Source organism: Nicotiana sylvestris, chromosome 8 (genome assembly GCF_000393655.2).
Source record: "Nicotiana sylvestris chromosome 8, ASM39365v2, whole genome shotgun sequence".
Taxonomy (NCBI): domain Eukaryota; kingdom Viridiplantae; phylum Streptophyta; class Magnoliopsida; order Solanales; family Solanaceae; genus Nicotiana; species Nicotiana sylvestris.
In genome coordinates, this window is record NC_091064.1 from 206276756 (window position 1) to 206297664 (window position 20909).

The 20909-nt window shown below is 41.6% G+C and overlaps 1 protein-coding gene across 1 annotated transcript; it reads left to right on the forward strand.

Moving 5' to 3' along the window:
* Positions 1-12132: 12132 nt before the first annotated feature.
* Positions 12133-12645, forward strand: LOC104211693 (auxin-responsive protein SAUR36-like). The gene has a single exon (XM_009760787.2). It carries the CDS (start codon positions 12133-12135, stop codon positions 12643-12645), a length of 513 nt encoding a protein of 170 aa, XP_009759089.1.
* Positions 12646-20909: the final 8264 nt, after the last annotated feature.

Here is a 20909-nt window from a genome sequence, read left to right on the forward strand (position 1 = left end):
CCGGATTCCAAAAATTCTTGTGTTCTAGGGTTCGAACAGTCCGATTTGGGGCTTGAGGATTTGTGGGTAGATTCGGACCAAACCAAGCTTGGTTTGGTCACGAGTGAGGGCAGGGTAGTGGCTGGTATGAATCCGGGGTGGGTTGGTGTAGATCGGGGTTGGGCTCGAATCTTCAAATCAAGATTCGAAATGATGGGGGATAATTCGAGGCACGGGGGTAACAGATCCGTGTTCAGGATGGTGAGGTGCGTCAGGGGTGTTACTTTAGTGGTCACCGGCGTCGTTGCCGCCGGGTTTCTGGTGAGAGCGTATGGGGGCGGCTAGGGTTTGGAAGGGGGATTTGGGTTTGTGTTTGGGACGATGGAAGGGGGGTGTTCGGATGGGGGCGTGGGGTAAGGGTTTGAGCTTATATACGTAGTGGGTGGTTAGATCCTGGCCGTTGGATGAAGTGAGATCGATGGCCAGGATCTTTCACTTAATGGGGAATGGCACCGTTTGGCATTGATTGGGTGTCGGTTTGGATCGGTTACCGGGTCGGGTTTGGAAACGGGTTGCTGGAAGGGATCTTGGACCGTTGATTAGGCTGGATGGAGGGCTCAGATCAAATGCCCTATGCGGCGTTGTTTGGGTAAGTGAATGGCCTGATCTGGACCGTTCATTTGAATCAATCAACGGCTCAGGATGGGGAAGCTGATACGGCATCGTTTTGGGCGTGCCTGGGAAGCCTGGGTTTGGACTGGGTTGTGGTAATTGGTTTGGGCCTGATTTTTCATTTAAATTTTGGCCCAAATCCGGTATTTTCCTTCTTTACAATTAGACAAAAATTCCTAAAAACCAAAGTTTAACACACAAATATTAATTAATACCCAACAACAAATATCACACGAATTAAAACATTTTAATAAAATTACGATGACAACAAAATGCATATTTTTGTGATTTTCGCTTTTAAACAACCAAATTATAATTAACTCATTCCTAAATGTACCAATTATTCCTAAATGCATGCAACATGTATTTTTTGTATTTTCTAAATATAGCGAGGCGAGCATTTACGGACAGAACAATTATCAAAATGTCACATAAATCCTCAAAATTGTACCCGAAGGTAACTTGTTTTATTTCTTTTCCGATTTCTTTTGGAGTAGTTTCCGTTAAGCAAAAATCACGTGCTCACAAAGCGCACAACATGTTCTCCAATATCTGAATAATGCACTCGGACTGCCCGTCCATCTAAGGGTGAAAATCTATTCTCAACTCAACCTGAGTACCCAACTCTCGCTGCACAGACCTCCAAAAATGTGAAGTAAACTGAGTACCTCTATCTGAAATGATGGAAACTGGGAGACCATGCAAATGAACAATCTCCAGGATATATATCTCTGCCAACCGCTCTGAAGAATAGGTAGTACACACAGGAATGAAGTGCGCGGACTTGGTCAGCCGATCCATCTCCTGAAGCAAGCCACCCAGTCTCTAATGCTCATATTTCACCTGCTGACAATTGAGACACCGAGCTACAAATCCCACAATGTCCTTCTTCATTATCCTCCACCAATAATGCTATCTCAGATCCTGATACATCTTTGTGTCACCCAGATGAATAGAATACCGCGAGCTATGGGCCTCCTCTAGAATCAACTCCCGAAGCCCATCTACATTGGGCAAGCATATCCGGCCCTACATCCTCAATACCCCATCATCACCAATAATCACATCTCTGGCATCATCGTGCTGAACTCTGTCCTTTAGGACAAGCAAATGAGGATCATCATACTGGCGCTCTCTGATGCAATCAAATAAGAAAGATCGAGAAATCACACAAGCCAATACCTGACTAGGCTCCGAAATATCCAACCTCACAAACCGATTGTCCAAGGCCTGAACATCAACTGCAAGAGGTCTCTCCCCAACTGGAATATATGCCAAACTCCCCATACTCACCACCGTCCTACTCAAAGCATCAACCACCACATTGGCCTTCCCCGGATGGTACAAAATAGTGATATCACAGTCCTTTAGCAGCTCCAACCATCTCCGCTGCCTCAAATTGAGATCCTTCTGCTTGAACAAATGCTGGAGGCTACGATGATCAGTAAATACCTCACAAGACACACCATACAAATAATGTCTCCAAATCTTCAACGCGTGAACAATGGCAGCCAACTCCAAATCATGAACAAGGTAGTTCTTCTCATGGGTCTTCAACTGACGAGAAGCATAAGCAATAACTCTACTCTCCTACATCAACACACGCCCAATACCAACTCTGAAAGCATCAAAATACACTGTATATAAACCTGAAGCTGATCGAAACACTAACATTGGAGTTGTGGTCAAGGCAGTCTTGAGCTTATGAAAGCTCTCCTCACACTCATCCGACCACATGAAAGGAGCACTCTTTTGAGTCAACTTGGTCAAGGGTGATGCTATAGATGAATATCCCTGAACGAATCGACGGTAATAACCTGCCAAACCAAGAAAGCTGTGAATCTCTGTGGTTGAGGACGATCTGAGCTAACTCTAAACCGCCTCTATCTTCTTAGGATCAACCTGAATACCCTCGCTGGACACCACGTGCCCCAAGAAAGATACTGTACTGAGCCAAAACTCAGACTTAGAGAACTTTGCATAAAGTTTCTTCTCTCTTAATCTCTGTAATACAACTCTCAAATGCTCCGCGTGCTCCTCCTAACTATGCGAGTACACCATAATATCATCCATGAAAACTATGACAAACGAGTCGAGATAAGGCCGACACACGTTGTTCATCAAATGCATGAATGCTGTTGGGGCATTGGTCAGCCCAAAAGACATTACCAGGAACTCATAATGACCATATCAGGTCCTGAAAGCTGTCTTAAGAATATCCGAGTCCCTGATCTTTAGCTAGTGATACCTTGAACGAAGATCAATCTTGGAGAACACTTTCGCTCCCTGAAGCTGGTCAAATAAATCATCGATACGAGGCAAATGATACTTGTTCTTGATTGTTACTTTGTTCAGCTGCTTGTAATCAATGCACATCCTCATTGTGCCATCCTTCTTCTTCACAAATAGAACAGGTGCATCCCAAGGCAACACACTAGGCCGAATAAACCCCTTATCATGGAGTTCCTGAAGCTGCTCCTTCAACTCTGCTGGTGCCATACGATACGGTGGAAGAGAAATGAATTGAGTGCCCGGCACAAGATCAATACCAAAATCAATATCCCTATCCGATGGCATGCCCGATAGGTCTGCAGGAAACACATTGGGAAAATCCCTCACTACAGGAATAGAATCAATACTAGGAGTCTTTACACTAACATCCCTCACAAAGGCTAAGATGAAAGACAACATTTCCCAACCATCCGTTGGGCCTTTAAGAACGAGATCACCCTACTAGGGACAAAATCAGTCAAACCTCTCCACTCAATCTGTGGCACACCCGGCATAGCCAATGTCATTGTCTTAGCATGACATTCCAAAATAGCACGACACAGAGATAGCCAATCCATGCCCAATATCACATCAAAGTCCACCATACAAAGTAATAACATGTCCACTTGGGTCTCCAGACCCCAATAGTCACCACACACGACCGGTACACACGATTCATAATAATAGTATAGTTCACTGGAGTAGATACACGAATAGATGAAACAAGAGACTCACGGGGCGTATCCAAATAACGAGCAAAATATGATGACACATATGAAAAAGAGGAACCAGGATCAAATAACATAGAAGCATCTTTGCGGCAGACTAAGACAATACATGTGATCACATCATCTGAAGTGATACCATCGGGTCTAGCTGGAAGTGCATAGCAACTGGCCTGACCACCACCTGATCGACCTCCCCCTTTAGGGCGACCCCTAGCTGACTGTCCTCCACCCCTAGCTGGGTGGATGGGTGGTGATAAAGTAACTGACGCTGAAGCCAATGACTGACTCCTCTGCTGAGACAAACCCTAGAGACAACGAGGACACTGCCTCCACATGTGACTCAACTCTCCATACTCATAACAACTCCATGGTGTTGGAGATAGGGATTGAAGGGAACCCCTAGCACCAGAATGACTAGTAGATGTACCTGGCATAGAAGAACCCTGAACTGATGGAGCACGGGGCAAACTCTAGGCTGGAAGGACACTGAGTGATGAATGGCCCTGATGAGAACTGTGAGAACCATGACCCGATAATGCCCCACAATAGCCTGGGCGAGCTGACTGAGCATGTCCTAATGGACGGCCTCTACCGTGCTGAAACTGTCCTCTCGAAGGAGCACCACCATAACTACCAGATCCCCGAGGCCTTTTGGCCTCCTTCTCATCTCGCTCTTGGCGACGAACTGACTCAATCTCGCGAGCAATGTCAACAACCTCCTCAAAAGTAGCACCAGACACCCTCTCCCTGGTCATGAGAATCCGAAGCTGATATGTGAGGCCATCAACGAACCTCCTGATCCTTTCTTTATCCGTAGGAACTAACCAAATAGCATGACGAGCTAACTCTAAGAACCTCATTTCATACTGCGTCACAGTCATATCTCCCCGACGCAACTGCTCGAACTACCTGCGCAGCTCCTCTCTGTGAGACTGTGGCACATACTTCTCCAAAAAGAGAACGGAGAACTGCTGCCAGGTAAAGGGTGCTGCACCAACAGGCCTACGCCTCTCATAAGCCTCCCACCAAGTGAAGGCAACTCCAGAAAACTGAAAAGTAGTAAATGCGACCTCGCTGGTCTCCAGAATACCCATCATATGAAGAATCCTCTGACATTTGTCCAAGAAACCATGGCATCATCGCCCTCTGCACCACTGAAAGCCGGAGGCTGAAGTCTACCAAACCTCTCCAATCTGCGCTACTCGTCCTCTGGCATAACAGGAGATATATAGTCTTGAACAGCTGTAACCGGCTGGGCTAGAGGTACCCCCGGTGTCTAAAGTCCCTGCACAACCTGCTCAGGTGTGCGGGAGTCTGAGTGTCTCCCCCGGCCTAAGAAATAGTTGCGGTTGTAGTAACTAAGACCGCATGGGCTAGGCTAGTGCATACTAATAGAATCTGGGCCAAGGCCTCCTAAAGACCTAGAATCACAATGGGCACAACTGATGCCTGAGTTGGTGCTGCTGGAGCGTCCATAACTGGGACCTAATCATGAACTGGGGCGGTTGGTGGATCTGCAGGTGCTGCCCCAGCTGTTGGGCTATACCCTGCCCCTAGCATGGCCTTGACCGCATCCTCGGCCTCTAGTGGCCCCAGTTCGTGGCACTAGTAGTCGTCCATCCCGACCGGTAGCACGTGTCCTCACCATCTATGAGAGAATAGAATAACAGAAGTTTAGTACTCGGATCAACAGCTTCACACGACAAGAATTTCAAGAATATGAAGTTTTCCTAAAAGTTCAACAACCTCTCGAGGATAAATACAGACGTTTCCATACCGATCAGCGAGACTCTACTAAACCTGTTCATGACTCATGAGACCTATGTAACCTAGGCTTTAATACCAACTTGTCACGATCCTAATTGGACCCAGTCATGATGGCGCCTCTCGTGAAACAAGGCCAGCCGATACAAAAACCCCAAAACCAACTAAACAGTTATAATAATTCATTTTAAGTCATTAATAAGCTATAAATCCCAAAATATAGAGTAGAATAGAACAGTGCGGAAACAAATACAGACCGACATCAGGGTGTCACCAGTCATGAGCATCTAAAATATGTCTAAGAGTATGAAAAGACTACATACTCTAATACAAAGCTAGAACAAAGTGAAATAAAGATAGGAAGGAGAAGCACTGGGCTGCGAACGCCGAGGAGCTACCTAGTCAACTCCGAACAAACCTGCTGGAAAGCAAATCAGCATTCACTAGCGTGATCCGAGACTCTTGGATCTGCACACAGGGTGCAGGGAGTAATGTGAGTATTCCAACTTCATAAGTAATAAAAGTAAAGGCAGCTGAGCGATAAGAAAACACGTAAAACACAGCATAATGCTACAACAAAATAGTGTAAAACTAGAACAATACAATAAAACAGTAAAAGCTCGTAAAAACACCTTAGTTCGGTAAAAACCTCTTTAAAACATCTTTCAGTAGTTCAAACAAGTGATGAAAATAGTGAGTAAAAGGTTATAAACATAAATCAGCCCCTCGGGCAAAATACCAACAGAACCAGCCCCTCGGGCTACCTCACAATCACTCGTATCATCCCCTCGGACACTAACATGGAACAACATCAACTCCTCGGGCTATATCACATTTCACACTGGGTACTCGCGCTCACTGGGGGTGTGCAGACTCCGGAGGGGCTCCTACAACCCAAGCGCTATATCAAGTCATCTCGTGGCATAATCAAATTGGCCCTCGACATCATAACAAGCCACCTCGTGGCGTAACAAGTCAGGCCCTCAACCTCATAATCATGAATCAGTACAATACCGTTGCGGCACACATCCCAAAATATCATTTAAAATGTCTAAACGGAGTAAATATGGCTGAGTTATAAAAACATTAAAATATAGCATGACTAAGTACAAATATGAAGTCAAAATAGTAAGGAATAGTAGTAAAAATACCCTAAGGGTCCAATACAGTTGGCACGAGGCCCAAATATGGCATTTAGCCCAAAACATGATAATACTTTCCATAACACAATAATAGCAAACAATTTTCAATCAAATACGCAGTTTAACAGTCATACGGGACGGACTAAGTCACAATACCCAATAGTGCACGATCCCATGCTTGTCATCTAGCATGTGTGTCACCTCAAAATAACACAACGATGTAAAATCTGGGGTTTCATACCCTCAGGACAACATTTACAATCATTACTTATCTCTATCCGGTCCAAACTCTAGTCTGTGATGCCTTTGCCTCTCGAATCGGCCTTCAAATGCTCCAAATCTAACCAAAAATAGGTTTATACCTTCAAAATATGCTAAGGGAACAAAGCCCACTCGAAATTAACCAATTTACATCAAAAATCTCGAAATTGGCCAAACCCGACCCCGGGGCCCATGTCTCGGATTCTGACAAAAATTATAAAACTAGAATCCTTACACTCTCACGAGTTCATACATATCAAGAATACCAAAATTCGACCACAAATGGCCCATCAAATCCCTAGATTTAGGTCTCCAATTTCCAAGCCCTAACTTCAAATTTTAGGCTTTAAATTCCACAAATTCCATGTTTAATTAGGTAGAAATCACATTAGGATCGAGTATTAAGTCCATAAATCTTACCTCTAAGTGTTTACCTTGGTTCCCTCTTCAATCTCCCTCAAAAAGCTCCAAAATCGCTCAACAATGGTGAAACTTAGACCCAAAATCGCGGAAATGGTCTTTTAAATAGTCTGCCCATCTATTCACGATAATTATTTGTTAACACGGTCAACGCCTCGCATTCGCGAAGCACAAACTTACGTTGAACACTTTTTCCTTCATCGCGAATCCGACACCATGTATGCGAACGCGAAGCCTTAGCTTCTCAACCCATCACAAACGCGACTACCAGCTCGCGAACGCGAAGAACAATTCTCCAAGACCTCAGCTGCTCACCTTTCCTCTACGCAAACGCGGCAAAACCCTCGCGAACACGATGACCACGGACCTCAGCCCTTATGGCACCACCTTCGCGAATGGGAAGGCCGACTCTACTGCCTCACATCATAACCCTTCGCGAAGGCGGGACATCCATCGTGAACCAAAGGAAAAAGTCTGCAACACCAACAACAGTTTTTCTGCAACTTTTTCCAACTTGAAATGATCTGTTCAACCATTCAAAACTCACTCGAGACCTTCGGTACCTCAACCAAACATGCCAACATATCCCATAACATCATTCAAACTTGTTCCAATCTTCGGAACACTCAAAACAACATCAAAACACCAATTTTACATCGGATTCAAGCCTAAGAATTCCAAAAACTTCCAAATTCCGCTTTCAATCAAAAAGTCTATCAAACCTCGTCTGAATGACCTGATATTTTGCACACACGTCACAAATGAGTCAACGGACCTACTCCAACTTCCGGAATTCCATTCTGACCCCTATATCAAAATCTCACCTATCAACTAGAAAACGCCAAAATTCCAATTTCGCCAATTCAAGCCTAAATCTACTCCGGACCTCCAAAACCCATTCCGATCATGATCCTAAGTCCCAAATCACCTCCCAAAGCTATCCGAACGAATTTGAGCCCTTTTTCACATAAGTCAATATCCGGTTGACTTTTCTAACTTAAGCTTACTCAAAAGAGACTAAGCGTCTCAAACCTCACCGAAACCTCTCCGAACCCGAGCCAACCAACCCGATAACATATAATACAGGTGAACAAGACAATAAGAAGCATAAATGGGGGAAACAGAGCGGTAACTCATGAAACGACCGGCCAGGTCATTACATGTTGTCACAAGAACATTATGTTGAGAGACTTCTTAAGAAGTTTGAATATTTTAATGTTACATCTGTGAGAACTCCTTTTGATGCTAACTCACAGTTGAAAAAGAATAATGGTGGCCCAGTTGCTCAGTCTAAATATGCACAGATTATTGGGAGACTGATGCATTTAATGAATTTTACAAGGCTTGATATAGCCTATGTTGTATGTAGACTGAGTAGATATACTCATAATCCCAACAGAGAGCATTGATCTGCATTAGATAGACTGATGAAATATTTGAGAGGAGCCATGAATTATGGTATCCTGTACAGTGGATTTCCTTCTACTTTAGAAGGATATAGTGATGCAAACTGGATCTCTGATTCAGATGAGATAAAATCTACTAGTGGTTATGTATTCACCCTTGGTGGTGGTGCAATATCATGGAAATCAGCTAAATAGACGATCATTGCTAGATCGACTATGGAATCAGAGTTTGTAGCTCTGGAGTTAGCTGGTTCTGAGGCTGAGTGGCTAAGAAACTTCTTAGCTAATATCCCTTTAATAAAGGACGTATTGCCTCCTGTGTCTATGCATTGTGATTGTCAAGCGGCAATAGATATTGCAAAGAATAAATCTTATAATTGTAAAAGTAGACACATGAAATTGAGACATGATGTCATAAAACAGTTGTTGAGAGATGGAATAATTTCCATTGATTATGTGAAGTCAGAGATAAAATTGATCGATCCTCTCACTTAAACCGTGGGAAGAAAATTAATTCTTCAAACCTCAAAAGAGATGGGGTTAAGGATGAAATGTTGTCAATAGAGATGGTAACCCATCCTATATGATTGAAGATCTCATGAAGTAGGTTCATATGGGTAATAACAAGTTAATATTGGCACTGATGCATTAAAAGAGAGTGCTTGACTGCTACTAATTGAGAAGCTGAGTTATAACTCTTAATGAAATTCATAGTCCTTATGGATGGTGTATTTAAAAGTAGTATACACTTGATAAATTTACCTATATGAGAGTGGAGTGGGTCGCTCCTATGAGATTTTGGCCTAGTCTCTAGAGCTCTCATGAATAACCAGGCACGAGCATGGCCTATTGGGTGCAAAATCGCGTTGAACAGCAAAATTACCGGGGGTCGAAATGTGATTGATAAAATCTCTGAGTTACAATAAGAGTTAATGGTTCATAGAAATATTATATTTCACCAGTAATTCTGTGAGTTAAATTTTATTGATCTAAATTTGGTTCATAGTCCAGAAGACACCAAACCTATTAAATTTGGACCATACAAATCCAACAAGTTTATTTTTGAAAGTCTTTAAAATAGTGGGGGACCGTGACAATATTTTAAAGACTTTTGTGACAAATGACTTAACCAAAAATATGTGGCAAGCCTTCTAGAAGGGAAGAGATAAATAGCAAGAAGCTTTTGAAAAGTGGCAATTGCATTTGCCACGCTCTTTCCTCTCATTATATGGATCCATGCACATGTGCCTATAAATAGGTCTCAACTAGACAAGAAAACCATCATTAGCAAGACAAAGAAATTCTTCTACTTCTTTCCTTCTAATTTCGGTCTTCGTCAGCTTTTATTTGTGGTTTTTTCTTCTCAAAGTTTAGTAGTTTAATTTTCTTTATTCCCCTCTTTTAAATAGCTAGGTTTGTAATATTTAATTTTGCGGATTTCTGTATTCTCTAAATAAATAGCGATGGACTTGTTTAATCTTGGAGAAACATTTCACATTGCTAAAATAGTTTCTTAAGATAGTGCCCAATACGACTCAAGCCAATTCGTATATCTGCTCACAAATAATATTATTGCAGTATTATTATTGTACTTTTCCGTGTCATTTCCCTACACATCTAAGTACTCATGTAAATAATAGTAGTACTTTTTAGTGCCTTTCCATTGTCTTTTTGGCCCGACTCCGTCAATTATAAGTTGGATATTAAGAAGTCTGATATTTCTCTTCCCTCTGTAGTTATGCTTTTCATTAGTCATCACTTCATCTTTGGTTCAGTTTCCCAAAACTACTGCCTCGTTTGTTTCGTTATTCCAAAGGGGAAAAGAGGAATTTAAGGAAATAAGCGTTGTGAGGTAGACATCATGTAGTACGACGACAAAGTTGAGGACCTACGCAAAAATGCCAAAACGAGATAAACATTTATCTAATGTTGCTGTAGATTAGTGGCCATGTGTCTCTGCCTAACTGGAAGTAGCCCATCTTTGATATTTTGTATAGGGGTTTCAAATCTTTTATGGTTCAAATTCCAGCATTCCATGTGTATTACCAACACAGTATTTTGGTGTATTCCTATTCCCCTTTTGTCATAAAGTACAATGAATAGAATGCTTTTTCGTTCTTTCAAATCTTTTGGTAGGCCAAAATTTGGATCAAACACGGTTTTGTCTGATGGAAGGTGTATTTCTTCTCAATTTGATACTTAACGAATTTTTGGTGAATAGCCAAACGGATAAGCATTATAGATGAAGATGGAATCAAAAGGTTTCTTCATTATTAATCCTCTACACTCTACAACAATCAGGGCGAATCTATTGAATAAGCTATGGGTATACGTTCCATTAAATTAGTACAAATATACTATAAATTTTGACTTTAAATTCTGAAAGATTAAAGGAAAAATGATATTGTATAGCCGTTGTAAAAATAATAACCGAACAAATACACTTTTTCGACTACCAAATACATAATAATTTCTGGCGCGAGCTAAAAGTGATAATACCCCAAGATTAAATCTTAGATGGTGTAGACATAATTTTTATCAAGCGGTGTCAATACTTGAAAAAAATGAACAAAAGAATAAATCACTCTAATGATAAGCGATGTCATTTTTTATATTTATCCCTAATAATTTCATCTTTTTATATGTTACAGTCAGACCTTTCTATAACAGCATCCTTATATAACAGTCACATTCACTTTAAAAATCAAGTTTTACTTGGAACCTCTCTATAACAACATCCTTATATAACAGTTACATTCACTTTAAAAATCAAGTTTTACTCGGAATCGATGTTTATATTATGTTACAATATATATTTTCTATAACAATACTTCACTATAACAGCCCAAAAATATCATAACAAACAAGATTGTTATTGAGATATTTAATTGTATTTAGTAAAATTTTGGACCAAGGGGTGAAAGGGTGTATTCGCCCCTGCCTAGATTAGTATCTGGTCATTAAAGTACTACAATAGTAAAGTAGAAATAGTTATATTGTTACTCCAAGTTCCTCTTCTTTTTTAAAATTTGTACATTTTTTGGGATTTTACGCATGACCCCTGAAACTCAATACAGCCGGGAAGGATCATAGCGACTATTCAGCTGATCACCCTTCTTCCTTGTCCCTCAAATATTTATTTCTCAAATTAAGTCCCAACAATTTCTGATCACTTCTCATCGTATGTGCCGACCATTTCCCTCACCCCATGCCCCCATCTCCCACCCCACCCCTACTCTCAATCTCTGTATATATATACACACACTCAACACTAAATATCTTCCACCAAGTTTGATGAGTTGTCACATATCTCATAAAAGCAGTTATCCACTTTCCACAAAAACAACGTACAGTACTTCCAAACAAAAATCTCCTTTAACAGTGGGATTTACTTCCTGATATCTTGTGTGATAACCCAATTTTCCTATATTAAAGAACTACTACGTAGTAAGTACTTGTTTCGTGAGAAAGTTTAGACAATTTTGAACTATGAAGAAAGTAAGAGGTTTCAAACTTGGGAGGAGGTTAGTGAGAGTTTTCAGCTGGTTTATTAACCAGAAAACAAAAGGAGGAGGAGGAGGATACAAGAGGGTGAAGTTACAGGGATGTGGCAGCACAGCCATTTCGAAGCTGAGTAAGTGTTTACGCTTACTAAAACATGGAGTAAAAAGTCTCTGTATTGCGAAACCCAATTCGGGTTTTTTCCGGGTCGGGCAAGAACTGATAGAGTCGAAGAAAGTGAGTGTACCGAAGGGACACTTGGCTGTGTACGTTGGAGAGGATAAAGATGACACGTGTAGAATTGTGGTGCCTGTTATATATTTTAATCACCCGTTATTTGCTGATTTGTTGAGGGAGGCAGAGATGGTTTATGGGTATAATCATTCGGGCGGGATCCAAATCCCTTGTCGGATATCTGAATTTGAGAACGTTCAATCAAGAATCGCCGCCACCGGCGGTGGTGGAAAATGCCGTGGAGAGCGGAGCTGGAGGCTCAAGTAACATTTTCAGTCGTGTTGATGAATGACGATGTCTTTACCAAATTTGACAACTTCATTGTCAAAGTAACAAGGCAGTGATTCTGCCTAATTACTCTTAACTTTCGCTGATTAAACAGACACCGGTTTTATTGCTATTTATTAGCGGATAAAAAAAAAATTGGTGGACTTCAGCTGGTTGCACGTGTACGCATATATTGCTTTCAAATACTATCACGTTTGCTTACTAAAGAGTCTTCTTTGCCTATGATTTAGAACGAAAAGCCAATGCAATTATCAAAACCTATATTTGTTCTATTCTCCCAAGCCATAATTCAATTTACCGAACTTCATAAACTTGCCAAATTTGTAAAGGCTAGTTACATATTTGGCCAGTTGGTACAAAATAATTACATTCGCTAGTTATATTGTCACGATCTTAAAACTGATCCGGTCGTGATGGAGTCTATCGTGAAACTAGGTCAGCCGAGACAACTCCCAAATAAATTATTTATCAATAAGAATCATGTTTAAGCCTTTAATTTAAACAAATATTTCATAATATAAGTCTAAATAAACAATGAAGAAATAATATACAAGCCCGACATCGAGTGTCACAAGTCACGAGCATCTACTAAGATCTGAATACAACGAAAAAGTCTGAAAATGTATTAAATACAGTCTAATGAAAGCAAGAGGGAGAAAAGCTGTGTTGCGAGCACCAGGCAGCTACCTTGTTAAACTCCGATGACTCTGCCTCTAAGCAATCGACACCCGCTACCGGGTTTCAGAAAATACATGGATCTGCACACAAGGTGCAGGGAGTAATGTGAGTACTCCAACTCAGTATGTAATTGAAAATGTTGGTTTATGTTTAGTTAACAATGGCATGCTGAAAATGTTGGTTTATGTTTAGTCAACAATGGCATGCCAATTGGAAGAGTTGGTGGAAAGAGTTGGTGTGGATGCTAGGAGGAAGCTTCCTCCTTTGATGTCACCCATGACATCAAGAGGAGGTAGTTTGATGTCAGCAATGACATCAAGAGGAGGTCTTTACCTCTATAAATAGATGCACTCCTTCACTTGTAGAAATCATCCCAAAATAATACAATACATTGTAGTGAGTAGAGAGTTAAGAGAGAAATTCTCTTAAGTGTAATTGGGAAATCTCCCCTTCCTTTGTTAATATTAAAAGGACAATTGTTCTCTGGTGGACGTAGGATTATTTTGATCCGAACCACGTTAAATCTTGTGTTCTTTCTTTTACGTTTCCGCTAACAATTGGTATCAGAGCGACAGGATCCTTTAACGATCCAAGGAGAAAGAACAAGCAAATATGAGTTCCATGAAGTTTGAAATTGATAGATTCAATGGACGCAACAACTTCAATATCTGGAAGATCCAGATGATGGCGTTACTGCGGAGGGAAGGTTCAATCCATGCTATTGACAGAAAGTATCCTACGGATATATCAGCTCCCGACAAGGAGAAGATTGAAGGGGATGCATTGAGTGCAATCCAACTATCCCTTGCACCTAACGTGCTTTGTGAAGTGAGTACGGGTACCGAAGAGACGGCCAAACAGTTGTGGGAAAAGCTAGAAGGGCTATACCAAGACCGATCAGTGACAACAAGAATGTTGTTACAACGGCGTCTTCACACATTTAAGATGGGGCCAGGTACTTCGTTACAAGATCATTTAGATGCGTTTAATAAACTTGTCATGGACTTACAGATTGCAGGAATTAAAAGGGAGGAGGAGACGCTTGCATGTGCTTTGCTATTTTCATTGACTTCAGGATATCGTGATATTGAGAATTCAATGATGTATAGCAAGGAGCCTATCAAGCTTGAGCAAGTGCGGCAGGCACTTAACTCTAGTGATGTGCGGAGGCACATTGAAGGAGATAGAGATGACCAGGCAAGTGGCCTCTTTGTAAGAGGCCGGACTAGCCAACAGGGAAAGACCAAATCAAAGCACAGATCAAAGTCTCGTGTGAACAAGAAGAATACAGAGTGTTGGGGTTGTGGCAAGAAGGGGCACTTTGAACGAGATTGCCCAATGTCAAAGTCCAAGGAAAAGGCGAGTGCATCTACAGTTGAACAGGTACATAATTTTGATAATGATTATGTACTAACAACATCGTGTAATAATAATAGTAGTTATGAAAACAAATGGGTGTTAGACTCTGCTTGTACTCTGCATATGACGTTCCGAAAAGACTGGTTTAGCAGCTACGAGAAAAGTGGAGGAACCGTAGTAATGGGCAATAATGCAACTTGTGCAATAGTTGGCATTGGCTCAGTTCGGGTTCGCTGCCATGATGGAATCGTGAGGACTATTACACAAGTCCGTCATGTTCCTGATCTGAAGAAGAATTTGATCTCCTTGGGTACTCTGGATGAACAAGGCTACAGGTACATGAGCGAAGCAGGAACTATGAAGGTGACTAAAGGTTCTTTAGTCATGCTGAAAGGCAAGCTGGAGAATGGCCTTTACACATTGGCCGGAAGCACCATTGTTGGCTCTGCAAATGCATCTACAGTGCAGTTATCTAATGATGACAAGGCAAGACTATGGCACATGAGACTGGGTCATATGAGCGCACGTGGACTGGAGATGTTGAGCAATCGTAAACTTTTGGAAGGTGAGAAGATCAGCACGCTTGACTTCTGTGAGCACTGCGTTCTAGGGAAGCAGAAGAAGGTCAGCTTCAGCACTGGCAAACACAAGACAAGAGGAGTGCTAGACTACATCCATTCAGATTTATGGGGTCCTTCTAAACTTCCATCGAAGGGCGGAAAGAGGTATCTTCTCATTTTTATTGATGATTTCTCACGAAAGGTTTGGGTGTATTTTTTGAAGGCAAAAAGTGATGCTTTTGAAGCATTTAAAGAGTGGAAGATTTTGATTGAAAATCAAATGGAGCGGAAAATCAAGTATCTTCGCACAGACAATGGCTTGGAGTTTTGCAATGAAGAGTATAATGAATTCTGCAAGGTTCATGGGATCTCAAGACATAGGACTGTCAGGCATACCCCACAGCAGAATGGAGTTGCCGAGAGAATGAACAGAACTCTTCTTGAAAAGGCTCGTTGTATGCTCCTACAAGCCAAAATGTCCAAAGTATTTTGGGCTGAAGCAGTTCACACTGCTGCTCATATTGTCAATCGATCTCCAGCATCGGCAATTGACTTTAAGACTCCGAATGAGGTATGGTCAGGTGAACCCTCTAACTATTCATACTTACGAGTATTTGGGTGTCCAGCTTATTATCACGTTAATGAAGGAAAGCTTGAACCAAGGGCTAAGAAGGCCATATTCGTAGGGTATGTGGATGGAGTAAAAGGGTACAAACTTTGGTGTTTGTCTTTACTCAAATTTATAGTTAGTAGAGATGTCACCTTCGATGAATCCTCTATACTTGATCCCCGTAAAGTTTCCGTGGAGTTTTCAGGAAACAAGAACAACGAGCAGGTGGAGCTTCCGGTGGAGCTTGCCAAGGAAAAGGATCAAGAGACTCAGGTTAAAGATGAGTCAGAAGATGTAGGCGTTGAAGAACTTGCTGTCAATGAACCATACACAATTGCGAAGGGGAGGGAGAAGAGGCAAACACGAGAACCGGAACGCCTTATAAATCAAGCAAACTTGATTGCATATGCGTTCGTAGCTGCACAAGAAGAGATTAAAGATCTGGAGCCCTCCTCGTATATTGAAGCAACTTCTTGCAAGGATGCCGCACAATGGCGGTTAGCCATGACTGAAGAGATGGAGTCTCTTCACAAGAATCAGACATGGGTCTTAGTGAAAAGACAAAAGGGGAAGAGGACAGTTGGATGCAAGTGGGTCTACCGAAAGAAAGAGGGAATTTCTGAAGTGGAAGATGTTAGGTTCAAGGCGAGATTGGTTGCAAAAGGTTTCAGCCAAAAGGAGGGAATTGACTACAATGAGATTTTCTCTCCGGTCGTGAAGCATAGCTCAATTCGCGTGCTACTAGCATTGGTTGCACAATTTGACTTGGAGCTTCAACAGCTTGATGTCAAAACTGCTTTCTTACACGGTGATCTAGAAGAGACAATCTATATGGATCAACCTGAAGGTTTCCTAGCTGAGGGAAAAGAAGATCACGTATGCCAACTAAAGAAGTCTTTGTATGGTTTGAAGCAATCCCCTAGACAGTGGTACAAGAGGTTTGATGCATTCATGACTACACATGAATTCTCAAGGAGTGCATTTGATAGTTGTGTGTATCACAAGAAGATGTCTGGTAACTCAATGATTTATTTACTGTTGTATGTTGATGATATGCTTATTGCTGCTAACAACATTACAGAGATAAATGCTTTGAAGAAACTATTGAGTAAGGAATTTGACATGAAGGATTTAGGAGCTGCAAAGAAAATCCTTGGTATGGAGATTTCAAGAGAAGACGATGTTGTACATCTTTCTCAGAAGAGGTATATTGAAAGGGTTCTCGAGAGATTCAATATGCAAACGTGCAAGCCTGTAAGTACACCATTAGCTCCTCATTTTAAACTTTCAGAGTCACAAATGCCTCAGTCCGAGGATGAGGTGGAGCATATGTCAAAGATTCCTTATGCCAGTGCAGTTGGTAGTATTATGTATGCTATGGTATGCACACGTCCAGATATTGCTCAATCTGTAAGTGTGGTAAGTAGATACATGTCCAACCCAGGAAAGAGGCATTGGGAAGCTGTCAAGTGGATATTGAGATATTTCAAAGGAGCTTCTGGTGTTGGTCTTACCTTTCGAAAAAGTGGTACAGGTATTTCAATTCTCGGTTATGTGGATTCTGACTATGCAGGAGATCTTGACAGAAGAAGGTCCACAACTGGATACATCTTTACCCTCGTTGGCAGTGCCGTCAGTTGGAAGTCGACTTTGCAGTCGATTGTCGCTTTGTCTACGACAGAAGCAGAATACATGGCAGCAGCGGAGGCGGTAAAGGAAGCTATCTGGTTGAAAAGTTTAGTAGCGGAATTGAGTTTGGTTCAGCTGGAATCAACTCTTAGATGTGATAGTCAGAGTGCTATTCATCTAATGAAAAATCAGAGATTTCATGAGCGCACTAAACACATTGATGTCAGATTTCATTTTATTCGAGATGTTATTGATGAGGGAACTATCAAGGTCGTGAAGGTTATCACAGATGATAATGCTGCAGACATGTTGACCAAGATAGTCCCGCTCGCTAAGTTTGCACACTGCAAGGACTTGGCGGGGGTGTGCATCAACTGATGCAACTCCGAAGAGAACAGTTGCTAGGTGGAGGTGGTATGTTCAACAATGGTTTGATTCTTCTTGTTTCTTACAACGGGGTTGCCCAGTAAGCTTAGAAGTTTTGGCCAGAGTTGTTCACACGCTCGAAACGCAAACCAAGGTGGAGATTGAAAATGTTGGTTTATGTTTAGTTAACAATGGCATGCTGAAAATGTTGGTTTATGTTTAGTCAACAATGGCATGCCAATTGGAAGAGTTGGTGGAAAGAGTTGGTGTGGATGCTAGGAGGAAGCTTCCTCCTTTGATGTCACCCATGACATCAAGAGGAGGTAGTTTGATGTCAGCAATGACATCAAGAGGAGGTCTTTACCTCTATAAATAGATGCACTCCTTCACTTGTAGAAATCATCCCAAAATAATACAATACATTGTAGTGAGTAGAGAGTTAAGAGAGAAATTCTCTTAAGTGTAATTGGGAAATCTCCCCTTCCTTTGTTAATATTAAAAGGACAATTGTTCTCTGGTGGACGTAGGATTATTTTGATCCGAACCACGTTAAATCTTGTGTTCTTTCTTTTACGTTTCCGCTAATAGTAATAAAGGTAAATGAAAGCTGAGTAGTAAGAAAATACGTAAACCACGTCAAAACGCTACAACAAATGCAGGATATTTCCAACACTGTACGGAAATCATTTACTTCGTAAATCATGCTCAGTTTCGGTAAAAACCCTTTTTAAAACAATTTTCAATAGTTTTTAAACGAGTGATAAAACAGTGAGTAAACATGATAGAAACATAAACAACCCCTCGGGCAAAACATGTACCATAAACCGCCCCTCGGGCATAATATCAATAAAACCAGCCCCTCGGGCTACCTCACAATCACTCGTAATCAGCCCCTCAGGTATAACATAAATCAAGAATCGCCCCTTGGGCAATAACATGAAACAACATCAGCCCCTCGGGCTATATCACATCTCATATTGGGTGCCTGTGCTCATTGGAGGTGTACAGACTCCGGGAGGGACCCCTTACGGCCCAACCGCAATAACAAGTCATCTCGTGGCATAATCAATATATCACTCACTCAGGGTACCCCCGCTCACTGGGGGTGTACAGACTCCGGGAGGGGGCCCTTATAGCCCAAGCGAAATATCAAGCCACCTCGTGGCATAATCAATAGGCTCTCGGCCTCATATCAAGCCACCTTGTGGCGTACAACTCAGGCCTTCGGCCTCATAATCATAACTTAGTGTATCACTACTACGGCGTGCAGACTGACCCAAAAGTATCCTCACAACAGAGACCCTCGGCCTTACTCAGTCAGAAATCTCTAAAAGCCACTCAGGTACAGTAAAATATGATGCTCAGCCCAAAATATCATTTAAAGTATTAAAACAGAGTAAACATGGATGAGTTAAGAAAATAGTAAAATATAACATGACTGAGTACAGATATAAAAATCAAAACAGTGAGAAAATAGCAATAAAAATCCCCTAAGGGTACAAAACAGTTGGCACGAGGCCCAAATATGGCATTCAGCCCAAAACATGATAATAGCAAATAGTTTTCAATCAAATAAGCAGTAAAACAGTCATTCGGGACGGACTAAGTCACAATCCCCAACGGTGCACGACCCCACGCCCGTCATCCAGCGAGTGCGTTACCTCAAAGTAGCACAACGATGTAAAGTCCGGGGTTTTATACCCTCAGGACAGACATTTACAATCATTACTTACCTCTATCCGGTCCAAACTCTAGCCTGCGATGCCTTTGCCCTCTCGAAATGACCTCCGGATGCTCCAAATCTAACCAAAATCAGTGCAAAACAATCAAAATATGCTAAGGAAACAAAGCTCACTCGAAAGAAATCAAATTACAAAACAAATCCCGAAATTGGCCAAACCCGACCCCTGGGCCCACGTTTTGGATTCCAAAAAAATTACATCAATAGACTCCTTATCACTCCCTGAATTCATTCATATCAAAATCACCAAAATCCAACCACAATTGATCCCTCAAATCCCTAATTTTAGGTCTCCAATTACAAGCTCTAGTTCTTCAATATTAGGCTTAAATTCCATAATTAATTAGGTAGAAAAAACATTAGAATTGAGTATAAAGTCCTTAAATCTTACCTCCAAGTGTTCCCCCTTGATTCCCTCTTCAATCCCCTTCAAAAAGCTTCAAAATCACCCAAAAAATGAAGGAACTTAGGTTCAAAATCGCGGAAATGGCCTTTTTAACCATTGTGCCCAGCTATTAAATTTCTTTAATCGCGATCGCAGGACCCTCATCGCGATTGCGAAGCACAAGCTTCTCAAACCCCAAATTTACTCTACACGAACGTGGATGGACCCACGCGAATGTGATGCACTGGACCTTACACCTACGCGAACTCGACTAGAGCCACGCGTTAGCAATTCATAACTTGCCCAACTCACGCGATCGCAACTCAAGTTACGCGATCGTGAAGCACAACCTGAACTGTCCCCATCAAATCTCTACGCGATCGTGAAGAAGGAAAACCTGCAACAGCTGAAGCCAAAAATCAGCAACTTCTCAACATGCAATTTCATCCGCTTAACCACCCGAGGCCCTCGGGACCTCAACCAAACATGCCAACATATCTCATAACATCATTCAAACTCGTTCCAACCTTCGGAACGCTCAAAACAACATCAAAATACCAAAATCACATCAGATCCAAGCCTAAGAATTCCAAGAACTTCTAAATTCCACTTTCGATCAAAAAGTCTACCAAACCTCGTCCGAATGACCTAAAATTTTGCACACATGTCATAAATGACACAACGGACCTACTTCAACTTCCGGAATTCCATTCCGACCCCTATATCAAAATCTCACATATCAACTAATAAATGCCAAAATTTCAATTTCGCCAATTCAAGCCTAATTCTATTCCGGACCTTCAAAACACATTCCAACCATGTTCCTAAGTCCCAAATAACTTAACGGAGCTAACCAAATTATAAAAATTCTAATCCGAGGTCATCTACCAACAAGTCAAATATTGGTCAAACCTT